At 29.4% G+C, this 15,057-nt stretch overlaps 1 protein-coding gene across 1 annotated transcript in view; it reads right to left on the reverse strand.

Moving 5' to 3' along the window:
• The window catches only part of LOC106689173 (fibroblast growth factor receptor homolog 1), a 66,038-nt gene that overhangs the window by 8,080 nt on the left and 42,901 nt on the right, over positions 1-15,057 (reverse strand). Inside the window, exons 6-14 of the mRNA XM_014434032.3 lie at positions 14,766-14,953; positions 13,148-13,277; positions 12,477-12,608; positions 12,207-12,395; positions 8,484-8,668; positions 3,255-3,390; positions 2,981-3,119; positions 412-526; positions 23-254 (exon numbers count right to left, since the gene is read on the reverse strand). Of these exons, the coding sequence (XP_014289518.1) occupies positions 23-254; positions 412-526; positions 2,981-3,119; positions 3,255-3,390; positions 8,484-8,668; positions 12,207-12,395; positions 12,477-12,608; positions 13,148-13,277; positions 14,766-14,953 (1,446 nt within the window). The remainder of the gene's footprint in view (positions 1-22; positions 255-411; positions 527-2,980; positions 3,120-3,254; positions 3,391-8,483; positions 8,669-12,206; positions 12,396-12,476; positions 12,609-13,147; positions 13,278-14,765; positions 14,954-15,057) is intronic.

Below are 15,057 nucleotides of genomic sequence, written 5' to 3' on the forward strand. Positions count from 1 at the left end.
ATAATAAATAAATTAAAATAACCTTTTAACATTTTGACAGCTACAATAGATGTAATTCCTGGCTGAATGACACCGACTGCTTCAGCTTTTACAACTTTACCAAAAGCTCCTTCACCTAAAATTTCACCAAGAACTAAATTTTCTCTTGGGAACTCCCAGTCCGAGTCTAAAGGTAACTCATACTCTAAATCTGGTTCTATGCTATCACCTTTAGATAATGTCCTATGCTTTTCAATTTTTACTAAAGGCATCAGCTGCAATAAAATTAGATTACAAAGTTAATTAAAATGACATGTAGTTCTTGCTGAATGCCTCAGCAATGTTTTCAGTATAAGTAATAATCATTTAATTTTAAAATCTGCTTTAGAACATAAAGATTTTTTAAAATTAAAATATTACATCAATACTTACTAATGGATCTTGTTCATTTTTGGGACATTGCTTGTCAATTATAACTTTTTTCCTCCACTGTGTGATAGCAGCTGCTCTTTCTGCCTCTATGGCATTCAATTTTTTCAATTTGTCCCTGAATAAAATAATTAATAGTCAATACATTAACTATAAGAGGGAATACCTTATAAATTTGTTATGGTGTGCTCTACTCCATCTGCATGATAATAATTGATAAAAAAAAAAAAAAAACCTGAAATAGTATATATGTGTCATTCCCAAACATTTGGACTCTTTAGCTATCAAACGTTTTTGAAAACTAAAGTTGATAAAGTCAATTTTTTTTAATGCCTTTAGGGAATGCTCCTTGATAATATTCAAAAGCTTCCTGCTTCTTAATATTATAGTTTCTGAGATATTAAAAAAAAAAAAAGTCTTATTCTAGGAAATAGCATACACATCTGAGGAGTGATAAAACAAAATAGAGCACCTGCTTACTATATTAAATCAAATAGAAAGTATTTATCCAGTAGTGATAAGTCTTGACTATTGGATCATAAACAATTTTCCACAAAACACATAGTTTGAAACTCTAACATCTTGTCCTGCTTAAAAATACTTGAAGAATTCTAAATTTTTCACTATTATCAGATCTATTATGGTAATAAAACTCAACATAGTACATAATATCTGATGTCATGTTGATAAAATGAAATAAGGAATACCATAAACTAGGCTTTATTAAACTGAATTAAACGTGAATAATTATTATGACCTTTACTTTAACAAACACATGTTTTAACAACAACTGATATATAAATATCAGTGGTATATCAATATATTAGTTGTACATAAATATTAGTATATCACTTGTAAAAATATTATTTTGAACATCTTATATAAAGAAACATCACATATTTAATCAGGAGCTAAAGGAACTAACAGAAGCTTTTAGTACTATTTTTATATATAAGTGAACTGACTTAATTGTGATAAACATTCCCACGATATCAAGAAAAAAAAATTAAAATGAAAAATATTAAAGTGGAAGTAGTTATCCATTTTTCCTATTAAGTATAAAATCTTACGTGGGGAGGTTCTGGTAACCTCCATTATTACCAATCAAATTAATATTATTATACAATTAATAAAATAAAAATCACTTATGATTATTTCATATAAATCATTATATTTGTACAAACATTATTCTAACACATTAAAAAAATAACGAAATGAAACTGCTCACTAATTGAACTCAAGGGTCTAATCCCAATAAGTCTTAAATAAATGGATTATGATTGAGCAACTAAAATTAGAGTAAAAAGAATGTACAATACTCATTAAAGAAAAAAACATCCATTTTGAAGGATTACAGTAGATAACAGATTATAGCAAAAAGGAATCCCAATCATAATGGGTGACCACAATGGTAGATTCAGTAAAGACATAAAATGATGCCATGGAGCAATTGGAACACTAGGAGAAATAATGGAAAAATAAATCTTCAGGAACGATAAATGGGAAAAGAATTGTATACTTCTTCTTAGCAAATTGTATGATAGTGGCTAACAGTTTTTTTCCCCCCACAAGGAAATTCATGAAATTATCAGAGCCAAATACACTACAAATGAATTAAGAAAGAAATTAAGAGAACAAGGGACACTAGAGCCAAGGGACAAGCAGAACATGGGACATACCATTTACAACTGAAAATGGGTGAGGTTCAAGAAGACCTATACATTGAGAAAAAACGATCAATAAAGTCTTTATGATGAAAGTTATAGGCACAAATTTGAAGAATTGGCTGAGGTATATAGGATGAAAAAGCTGCTAACAATACGCAAATTTAGGATATGATGAAACAGCGAAAATCTGGCTAACAATAAAACAGAAACTAATAATAAAACAAACATAGCTGGATGTAGCAGAGGAAGTATGTGGAAAAACCAAAGTAAGGAAGATACTAGAAAGAACATTCAGGTGGAATGAGAAAAGAAAGTTTTGGAAACACTGCCTTCAAACAAAAACATTGAGAACTACTATAAATACAAAGAAAAGGACAAAGGAAAAAGTCATGCTATAAAAAATGAAAGTGTGAGAAGAGTTTGAAAACAAGTTGGAGGAAATCAAAAGTATGCAGTTAAAGAAAGAAGAGGACAGGGAATACTTCAACATTGATAACACTTAATATGGAAAAGAAAAGAAGTTCCCAAGGGCTGGAAAATTTCATTTATAGCCCTATTACACAAAAAAAAAGAACAGGGACAGTAGAAGCCATTAAGGTATTCCTTATATCTATATTTGTGGACCTTGAAGATCAGTCAATATGACAACAATTGATGTTTTGCAACTTAATTGTTTGTATAGTCCATAAAATCTCTCTCTCTCTCTCTCTCTCTCTCTATATATATATATATATATATATATATATATATATATATATATAGCGACATTCTCAAAGGATGAAGGAGGTGTGGGCTCGAAGGAAGCATTACCGAAGTTGATTTATCGTACCCTCCAAAAGGGTTATTCGAAAATATATATATCAATATTTAATTTATTGAAAGAAAAGCTAACTAAAGTCACTAACCTTTTAAGTCTCTGAAAAACCCACATCATGACAAAGGTTCCAATAAAAAAGGCACTGCATAGTATACCAAATAGTATAAAGGTATTCTCCACAGCAAAAACTCTTAATGAGAATGCTGGCGCTTCTTCTGTTTCAAACTCTAGATATAATGGATATATAGATTATAAAAAGTTATTTAAAAAATAAATTGATACACATAAATATATACAGAAGAAGAAAGAGATAAAGGTGCTACATTTTATCAATATTTAATAGGAGAGATTATGTTACTCACTATCCACCACTTTCAGGTATGCACTGGAAGAAGTTAAACCCAGCTTATTTCCAGCTAGACAAGTATACCATGCTTCATCCTCATGAGTAACATTGTGTATTACGAGTTTTTCAGGGTCACTATTATCATCACCTTTCTGTAATGTAAAATTTTTCTAACATATCCAAATTATATGCTAATGAAAATTTACTGTCGTAATCATGACAATCAATAAAATATTATGTAAATGGTAAAAATTAATTTTTCTAGGATGCTGGTTAGTAATAGGATACCTTGTATTTAGTTTAAACTTAGGGATTATTGTTTTTTTAAAGGCATTCAAAAGTTCCTCATGTGTAATGCAAGCATAAAACCAAACCAATTAATAAAAAAAATTTCACTTTTATGAGATTATTTACTTTTATTTCTCTTTTGATAATAAATTTTTATAAAACATAATAAAATTAAAGTTTTTATTATGCTCAAATGATTCTCAATAGAATTTTATATAATAATTTAAATCTGCAATTTTGACTATTCAGTTAAAATAACCTTACAACAATTTAAAATTACTGAGACATTAAAAAATCTATTTTAGACTTTATATTAAGCACATGTTTTATTTATCATTTATTAGTTTATGTAAATGTTTTTTAATGTACCATTTTTGTAACATTACTACAATTATTATTTAAGTATGTATTTTACAGGCAAACTCTATTTGTACAGGCGTTGCTCCATACACAAATAAATAAATTATTATTATTATTACTAACCAAATGTGGCAAAGAGTAAAACATCCCAGCAAATGTCTCAACAATATCCTCTTTATCACCCGCTGGCATAATAATACAAAAAAAACAAAACAAATAGCCGAATTGCTGAAGAATTTTTTTTTTCAAGAAGTATATTGCCTGGAAATGGATGGCTTAGTGAGCTTTGTGCATATTCTTGTGCATTGTGCGGCAAAAAAAAAAAAAAGGAAGAACTAATAATAGATCCAACAATAAGGTATGAAACAAATAATCTGGATCAGGGTTTCAAGGTGCATGTGGAAAAAGAGGATGTCTACATAAAATGAATTCCTTATGAACAGGAAAAGTACAGAAAAGAATTTGTTGAATGAAGGTTTCCAGAAAAAGAGCTCTGGGCCCGGGAATAGGGGAACCATCCCTCAATTAATAAGTACATAAGTTTTGGAGAGGCTGGGTGTCAAAAAGAATCAACTACAGAGTATAGATGAAGCAATTATTCTGGAATCATTGGGAATCCTACATCCCCATATTAAGCTTTGACTCCGCTTTTGTTGATCCTATGGATAAAAAAAATCCCAAGATTATAATTATATTATAATATACCACATTAGAATGTATTCTACTTGCCCCATCTAACTCAATTTTTATAATTTGTTTCAATATTGTCTGTTGATAAATCAGTATGTTGTATTGGCAATTCAACACAGTTGAGCAGCCATTTTTTTTTTTATTTCTTTATTATTATTAACTACACAGTTAACCATACTTTTGGATCTCCTATATTACTGCAGTGGATCCTCATTATAGCACTACTGGTTATACTAGGGATTCAGATATCATATGGGTCTAGCCCTGGCCCAATTTCTGATCAATTTTAAAATGAGATGATGATATTATAATTATCTAGTCACCCTACATAGTAAAGTAAAAAGTAATGCAAGGAATTAAGTAGATTGGGAACGTACTTTTGATTTCCATTTGCTTTTTTCACGTCTCAACTGGAAGAGCATAAATCATCATAGTGCCCTTAAAAGTACTTTAAGTAGCCTCCACTAAACCAAGAAGACAAAGCAAAGGGTCTTAAATTTAATAAAAATAACAGGTACTTTTGAGAAACAATAGAACTAATTAGTGAAATATATACTGATAAATTAAATTTTGTTTTTAACCCGGTTTTTATGACTTGTTATTAATCATGTACAATATCTTTTTTTAAATATAATTTAGCATCTTTTATTACATATATGTTTGTACAGTTCTTCCAATAATTTAAATTTGTCTGCCCCACTATAGTATGGGTACCCCTAACTCCTATAACTTGGTTAATTTCATTCTCTCTTTACCTGCATCTAGGGGGTGTCCACTGTATTATGCTTAATAAAAAGAAATATATCTTAACATCTACTTGATAATTTAAAATGTATAATATATAAAAATCTACATGCCTTATTTTTGTTCATATGTTTAGGTTAATTTTTTTTTTTTTAATGTTTGTGGATAAAAAATAACTTTTTTTTCTATAACTATAAGAAAAGGTAATTTTTACATTAAAGAAACAATTTTCATGGTGCCTTTCGAAAAGTGAAATCATTGGAAGGAAATTATTAAATCAATTTTAAGGTAATCAGGAAAGAAATAAAAAAATGGCTCTGGACAAACAATACAAATCTGAGATATTTAGTAGAAAAATAGAAAGAGGTAAATTTTATAATGATTTAGAAGTAAGTTGATGAATAATGAACCGAGGAGAGAAATAAAAAAAAGGCCAGTCAAGATAGATCATCAAATTTCACTTTTTTTTATAAGCAGCTCAAGTGTGAAATGTTCGCTTAAGAGACAACCTTTCTAAAACTGCTTACTTATTAAAGATAAAAGTTAATGTTTAATTGAGAATATATATATATACACATATATACACGTGTGTATGCATGCATTCATTAAAAGATAAGTATTCCCCAATTTTGAGTTCTATCTTAGTGTTAAAAGTATAAATATTGCTCTCAAATTAACCTGGTTAGAAGATTAAGAAAACTACTCAGAATTTATATTCATGCTCATGCTATAATAAATTAATTGTTTCAATATGCATTATTATTTTATTAATAGAATGTAATATTGCAAATATGTATTAAACATTTCCATCAACTAATATTTGAAACATTGACATTCAAGCTGAATTAATACCTTCACCAAGCTAAGTGTATGATTTGGTTTTGAGGTGTGACCCTTGTACCAACGAAGATGAGGATGTAAATCGGAAAGAATCTTGCAGTCGAAAGAAGCAGTTGAACCAACAACCAATGTGATGTTCTGGGGGACTTTTGTCAGAATAGGTCTGTGGTACATGCGTTCTATAACGATAATAACAACATTAAAGTATATCATTACATAATAATTATTACATCAGTGCACTTCAGCCACAAAATTTACACAATCGCATTTCTTTTAATCGAGGGAAAAATATTAAAATACTACATTTTCCATATTTATTTTGTTTAAGATTGGAACTTGGACACAAATACCTGTTTGGCTTAATCTGAAACATGTGCAAACCAATGGAATATAAAATATGTAAGTTGTTTTCTCTTGATACCATGTTGCTTATTCAAAACTTTAATGTTTTGTAAAAAAGTTTGTGTATTAGAGGAAAAATAGGTTTTTAGTTAAACTTCATTTATTTGAGTATCAATGTTTCAGCAGTATCATTCTTTGATTAACTGATAACATTATTATTATGCCATTTAAGGATTATTTAGACAACTGTAAAGCTCAATTATCAAAAAATGAACATTTTTTTTGTTTTTATTAATGAAAATCGTATGTATTTCGTAAACAAATTCAATGTTATTTAGAAAGCATGACATTCCCTAGTTGACAGTATCATTAGTACTTAATAATTATATATATGAGGACTTGGAGATTAAATTAATGTTATTCAGATCATGTGATAATACTCAAAATAATGGATAAACATATTTTGACAAACCATATTTAACTTAATGGAGATAAATGGACCAATTAAAGATGTAGGGAGACCTTTTGTTTTTAAAGGATTAGAAAAGAAAATGCTGAACAAGTATTGATGTTAGAAAATGGAAGTAAAGCTTCCAACCTGGAACCTACCTTAACTTGGTAGGGCAACTAGAGGTATGAGAGCACCTGAAGACCCTGGACTTAAAAATAATCCATTAGTCATTTCAGTCTTACCTCAAGTTTTCCAGATAGTCATAAACTGGGCCATTTGTAGCTGAGGTAGTTAAGTGACTACCTCATGACTGCAGCAGTGCTGGTTCGAATCTGGCGTGGATGTTGACTTTTTTTATTACTGTGTCCCACGAAATAAAAACTTGGCTCCTCACCAATGTTAAAAGAGGTTGGTTAACCTTTGTTAAATGATCAGGAAGCAGAGATGAGCAAAAATTAGCTATAGTTTAAACTAATAGCTAAAATTGCCATGGATACGACCCTTAGTCAAGAATGAACCATTGATAAATACATATCATATTCATGGCAGTTTTAGCCATTAGTTTCAACTATAGCTAATCTTTGCCCAACTCAGCCAGGAAGGGGGTCATAAAAAAAAAAAAAAAAAAAAGATAGACATAGACTATACAACAATAGTCATAGTTAAATTTCGGGATTATGGAATCTAAAGAACTCTTTGATGATAGCAATAGATTTTTGGATGATTTGGGAAATTAGTTTATTCCAAAACAGGTGTTGATCAAATGGGTCTCCAAGGAATTAATAGAGATCACCAAGAGGCTATCTGCTTTATTTAGATAACTCAAGAAATTAAGAATAATTACTGAGGTGTTTAGAAACAGCGAGGATGGCTTCGCTTTATCTATATTCATTCTTGACTTATTCTGTACTACCAATGGAGTTAAAGATTTTAATTTCGTTTTGTAACTTGAGAGTGGGTACCTTCAGCATGTTAGTAGGATGGAAGGATAGATAGAACCTGAACATGATTTGGTGTAAATGATACTGTGAATGGTGCACAGAGTTTGGTCGATCCTCAAGAGATAGTGGATAAAAATTAGGAGCATTTTGGGTGAGCAGAAGTGGAAAGATATATTAGTTAGGAATGATAACTAATATCAGCTGTGCACACATGTATTTCTGACTTACTTTGTTTTACAATGATAATGATATACATGGTGAAATCATTTTTTCATGAAGATAATGGCTAATTATTTACTCTACTGTAGTGCTGATGTAGTTCATATACTACAAATACTGTTTTGAAATTTTTGGTTACAATGTATTTAAGAAAGAATACAAACATGGTTTACTAGACAGGATGATAAGAATAAAATCTCATAACTTACCTTTTTAGTACTGAAATGTAATAAATTAAGTAATTTATAACTAAATATTTTGAGCTTTACAGTTGAAAAAAAAAATTACAAAATTTAACGTGATGTAGAATGGATGAAAAATCTCCTGTTTTAGTGACTGAAGTAACTGATGTGTATTTTTTATTTAATACCTGAATAAGAGTGCCATTGGTTGGAGTATTATCAGCACCATAAACTAAACTAGCAGATTTTTTCCATTCAATGTATGGTTCTAAATCTGACAATAGAGGACAACTGAGAACAGCAGTTGAATTAACAAGTACTGTCAAGTTATTTGGAAATCCTTCCTTGATGTATGGTTTGTGAGGATATCTCTCTGTTTCAGAAAGGAATAAAATATAGAAAATTTGGAATAAATCCTATTTTAAACTGTATATTATTGAAATTACAAAAGAAGTTTGTATAACATAAAAATAAACTAGAAAACTAAAACAAAGATTATAAGAATGAGCTGATTTATAAATAAAAAAAAACTATTTCAATAAACCATGCTGTAAAAAATGAACTGATTAAATAGGACATAATTGATTTTTCTCATCAATACTTTCTAGAAACCCAATACATTTAGTTAGAATATGTTGATTTTGAAAATACATATTTCATTTTAAGTTACAGTATTAAGCAAAAAGAAACAAATTCACAGAACTAAATGACAAATTACAACTATGTATCAAAACCTCTATAATTTCACTCTTATAAATGTATTTATTGTTAATATAATATTCTAATGATTATATAAAATATATTATTTTAGTCAGTTACTTTTAATTTAATATTTCCATGTAAATTCCAAAAATAGCATCTTGAATTTATAAATGTTGCAACATCTCTCTGATTTTATATGATTTGTCAAGCTTTGAGTTGAAAGATAGCCAATTTTATACATCCAAAATGAAAATTTTGATGTCGACATTAACACTTCATTTTTCCACAAACTGCTAATTAGGATAGGATGGAAATTATTCTTTTTTAATTATTAAAAGACAATAATTATCTCTATCTGTTGAGAACTATAACTTAATGTTATAAGAAGCGTGGACAGGGCCACCAGGCCTGTATCTGTAACTGAATATCTATATCTACAAGATGTAGATCAGGACATTAAATTTATTTCTAAAAAATCCACAGTCTTTCTTTACTTTTATTTATCTATGTATGAAATATATACCTAGTAAGAAGAAGTATTTCAATCATGAAAAACTTCGAATGTGAGTTTTAAAGTCCCCTGAGTCTCAATAATCAATTTTCAGAAAATGGTCTGAGTGTCTGTCAATGAGTGTATTTGTATGGATGTGAACAGCCTTTATTTTAAGTTTTATTTTTGCTTCTGATCTATGATATCCCACCCATGTGATGACCCTAATGAGTACAACTCAAGTGTATTAATTGTTAATAAAAAATTCAAATTAAATCAATATTTTAATATTATTCATTCTGGCATTGCTGTAGTTGCTAATCAAAATCAGATTTTGAGATGATCATATGGAACAACCTTTCATTTCCTAAGCATTTTTACAATTTAGATTATCACAGACTTACATGTCTGAGAAAGTTATCATAACTAAACTAAAATTGTTACTTAATCTATATGAGGATCTACTATAAGAGCTCACAGAAATTAAGCCTTCATAAACAAAATCAAATTCATAATTCATTTCAGTGAGGAATGAGGCCCCTATCTAAGCCTTGTGATAGTTTTGTGTGGAGCAAACATTGATGTGTCAACAAAACTGCATTATTTAAATTAAAACTCAAGTCAGGAACTACCTAGGAAGATATTCTGGAGCACACAGTGAAGCCCCTGAATATTATTACCATTTTGTAACAAGATTTATTATTTATGTGTAACACATATAATTTTAATAAAGTTAAATAAATAAATTCAGTCTTTGTTTGATTTTTTTAACTACTTCCAGATAAAAGAACTTAGAGAATGGCTAGGTACTGTCTTTTGTATGGCAATTAGTTTGTAAATGCCTATTCCCAACATAAAAATATATTTCATTTTGTGTCATAACTGAAGACATATTCTGATCTTCCCTATCATATTAAGAAGGATTGGGTACAAGGTTCAGTATAAACCCCAAGAGATTATCTGCCCTATTTCACTTATGGATCAAGAAAGGATTTGACTGGTCTAACAAGGGCAGGAGTCTAAATAGAAGATTTAGGCATAGAACTAAGTTTCCCACTAGAGAAATACACAACTGTTTTTCAGTTAGAAGTGTTTGCCATTATATTGGCAGCTACATGCCCTGAAGTCATCAGCTGTGAAAGGACAGGTATCACCATCTTTTCAGATAGTCTGTCTGCCCTTCAAGCCCTTGAGTCACCTAAAGTTACCTCGACATTGGTGAGAGAGTGTAAACAAACTTTAGAGTCATTGGCTCAAAGAAGCTTAAGTCAGTGTGGGTCCCCGGACAAAAGGGAATCATTGGTAATGAGAAAGCTGTCCAGCTCGTTAGAAACCACCCTTCTATGGGGCCAGAACTATTCCTTGACATCTCTAAAATGCATCAGCGCAAAGAAGTCCTTGTTTTGACATGGAAGGTAGCAGACAAGGAGTGAAGGGAATATATTGGGTTAAGATAGGCCAAGATACTAGAACTAAGTGGCCTAACAGAAATGACCTCTAATTGCTAATAGGAGTTCTTACTGGTCATTCCAGACTTAAAAGACACCTTAAGATTTGTGGAGTAGTTCGTGATGAAACCCACCCCTTATGTGAACAGGCCCCAGAAACTGCCCTACATTACATAGCAGATTGTGATCGGTACGCAGCACTAAGATGTAGGCTTCTAGACTCTGATAGAATCCTAGAAAATGAGGCTTTCTCTATTGTTTGGGTGTTCCGTTTAAATTTCATTATAAAGTCAAAAAGGTTCAACATAGAGGAATAAAAGTTATAAAAAGAGTCATTCTATTGGTCTGTCTTAGGGTTAGCAACAATGAACAATAAATAGGCCCACTTGCCGGACTTGTTCCTCCCATCATTACCAGTATCATATTCAGAATCAGGAGAATAAAGGATGTTAAACCTGACATGAAAGATTTCAGAAGGAAATCTCAATTAATCTTTTGATTCTGATAACACTCAGCTTGGCCTTTTGGTGGTTCAAAAGTTCAATCTTGTTTAACTATTTCATTTAGGATCATAGTATTATTTTCTATTGCAGCAATTGTTGAATCTGTATAGGTATAAGTGCATCTCTAATGAATCCATCTCTTTGTCAACTAAAACTAGGAGTAATATTTTTGATTGTGCATAGATAACAATTTTATGTTTAAAAATCGACTAAATGGAATTCATTCAAACCAAATAAAATTGTGGCATAAAAACTATTTGCTTTCTAAGTTTTATACAATTAGATTACAACATAATTACTTAGATAAGGAGACTACTACAAAACATTTTAGTTGTAGTAAAGTCAATGTTGTAACTGCAGCTTTAACAAGTTGTTTATTATTTTTTTTACAATATTAGGCACTAAAATTGAGGATGGAAAGATGAATTCAAATAGGTTTATATTCTATCCTTTGGCCCATAAAAAAAATAGTGTCTATCCCTTGTTGAATAAAATTAAGCTGACATATGCTTCTTGCACAAGTGAGCCTGAGAGCTACTTAACAAAACATTAGGCTACTACTATAACTTTTTAATCAAGTGAGAAGGTTTAATAAACCTTTTTTATTTATTATTTTTTACAAAATGATCAGTTTTAATTAATTAAAATTAAGAAATATATGAGTCAACTTTTTTGTAATAGATGTATAAATTAATTATAGAAAACATAATTAATTAATTTTATTCTTAAAATTAAATAAGAAATATTTTATCAACCAAATATACATACCTTGTATCAAAACCTTAAATGTATAATCAACACATCCATACAAGTTACACACAATACAGGTGTAATTTCCTGAATCTGAAGGAATAACATCTTCTAGAGTTATTGACCACTGTCTGTATTGGACCGAACCAAGGTTTCTTTTAGGAGTCATGCCATCTCTAGTCCATGTTATGTTAGGGGCAGGATTACCTAAAATAAATATTTTTAGTTAGATTCATATAGTTCAACTATGCTTATTTTATAAGATTAGAATTTCATTATGATAAAAACCTTCAGCAGGACATTTCAGTCGTAAAGTATTGCCAGCTGGCTTAGCAACTACTTTGTGCATTTTGTCTGGTTTTGTAAAAACAGGTTTAGCTACTTGTTTTGAGTCATTGAAAGAACCAGCCAACTTTCTTTCTGGAAAAAAAAATGATAAAATAATATATATTAAGCAAATTAAATAAACTTTTAATTTACTATGACAAAATTAAATAAAATTGAAGTTAATGTGCTAGTATAATATCAATTAATCAAATCTCCACTACTATTGATTTTAGTTACAAAAAAAAATCAAAATCATGATAGCGTAGGTAATAGTAGAAACTAACAGAATTTCCAAAACTGTTAATTTTAGTTATTAAAAATTTTAAAAAATAAATAAAAATAAAAATAATGCTCAAAATCAAAAGTCTAATTCATTGAATTATGACTCAGCTAATTTTTCTCTTTTTGAATGAGATTTTTTCGTTTTAAGCAGGGGATAACTACTGTTATTCTTAGGAGTTTTTTTTTTAATTTATTTTTTTATTTTTATTTTTATTTAACAGTATCATTTATAATGGTATATAAAACCAAAATACATTCTAGGCATGTTCAAAGTGTCTTTATAAGATATTTCCATCTTATTATTAAATAGAGAACCATTTACTTTTAAAAATGTCATTAATTTAACAAACCTTCTTCTGTAACTTCTAGCCAAGCACTACTAATATTTTTTCGTTGTTGAGTGATCACTAAACATGTGTACCATCCTTCATCAGATGTTTGAACATTACGTATGGAGAGGGTGTTGTTGTTGCTTTTGACCTGTATTTACAAAATAATAAAAATAAAAAAATCAGCAAATTAATTTGATTGATGGACATTGAATATAATTGTTATAAAATATTGATGAGAAAATTGTCATGAGAGGGTATACCTTTGAAAACGTTTCCCAGTTTACTTACCTTAAATCCATAACAAATCATGATAGTGCTGTGGTCATTAGAACAAAATAATAATTATATTGCTAACAACAATATTTAGGCCTTAGATACCATTTCAGGAGTTATATTTTGTGGAAATATACTAAAGTCTGTTTTAATGAAAATGTGATCTTGCAGAGAATCTTTTAAACCTCAATAAAAAATACAAACCTAAAACCAGTGGCAAGGCTTGCAGGTTTTTGAGAGAAAGATTTTACACGGAATATTTGGAGTCATGAAAGTTAATCAGCAATGTAGATAATGAACAAACTAATAATAGGTGGTCTGAGATATTTATAACGGACTAAATGCTGTCCAGGTTGTAAAGATTGGGAGATTCAGATTAATGGTAAAATAGAATAAACTTTTATTAAAATAAATAATTTAATTTCTATCCATTTTAGTCTCAACTATTAAGACCAAAATGGATAGAAATTAAATTATTTATTTTAACAAAATTAACCAGTCTCAAGAAAGTGTTTAAGATTATAAATTAAATAAACTTTCATCTTAATTTAGTTTAAATCTCATTTATCAAAAAGGTTTATTTCTTTTTCATTTCCATCTCACTGTCTGTTTCAGTATAATGATTAAATCATAAAATTATATTGAAATTAATGTTTGTTTAATGTTCTGGGAAGTATTAAAACAACTTCTGATGATCTATCTCTGGAGATAAACAAAAAGAATTACCATATTTGCCCAAATACAGGTCGAGGATTTTATCCTGAAATACCCTCTTATTAAATCCAGGGTTTACTTATATTTGGAGTTGACATATATTCAGGGTTGATTCATATTCAAAGTTAATCAAGGGAAATTTTATTTCAACAAAACTAGGGGATTTTAAGCCACTTCATAGTTCATTTTATTTTCTACTTATTAAATTCAATTTATCTTAATAAGTTGGTGGTTACAACATCAGTGGCCCGGTACGTTCTTTACGACCAGGAGCTCTTTATTGTGACCTGAAAAGAGTTTATTGAATTTTGGTGAGAAAAGTCGAGATTGAATATATAGACATTTGGCTATCGATTATTATTATATTGGCGACAGACCATGGAGGTTGTTTCTTGACATGGTTTTGAGGCTCCTGGTGAAGATTGCCTCCTTAAGGAGGCTAGGGTTGTAATGCCATATACATTAGAAGTTTAAATATCATGTATTAAAAAAGGTTGTTGCTTTTCCTACTCCCTCTATGATTTTTAGAGTAGGAATTATTTCATAAAAGTATATTAAAATGAATTCTAATTAAATAACTTCAAAAAATTTAAATAATCTAATATAAAAAAGTTTTTTGTTGAGTGAAAGTAATTCTTATTAAACTCACATAATATTGTTCTAATTGCTGGCTGTTGCTTAAGTTCAAATGTAAAGGATTGATGCTGTGCTTTAGCCAAAGTACTGTCTTAGATACATTGTCATCCACAACTTTACATTCAAAATTAGCTGATTCCCCTACATTCACAGTTATATTAGAAGGACTTTCTATAACTAGAGGCAGTTCTTTTAAATTTTCTGTAATAAATGAGACACAAAGATTAACAACATAGTAATGTCAAATTAAAGAGATTTCTAAAACTAAATTACAATAGTAAATCACTACCAGGCAGTGGTTGTTA

Source organism: Halyomorpha halys, unplaced genomic scaffold, assembly GCF_000696795.3.
Source record: "Halyomorpha halys isolate HHAL.00 unplaced genomic scaffold, Hhal_1.1 Scaffold1288.1, whole genome shotgun sequence".
Classification (NCBI taxonomy): Eukaryota; Metazoa; Arthropoda; class Insecta; order Hemiptera; family Pentatomidae; genus Halyomorpha; species Halyomorpha halys.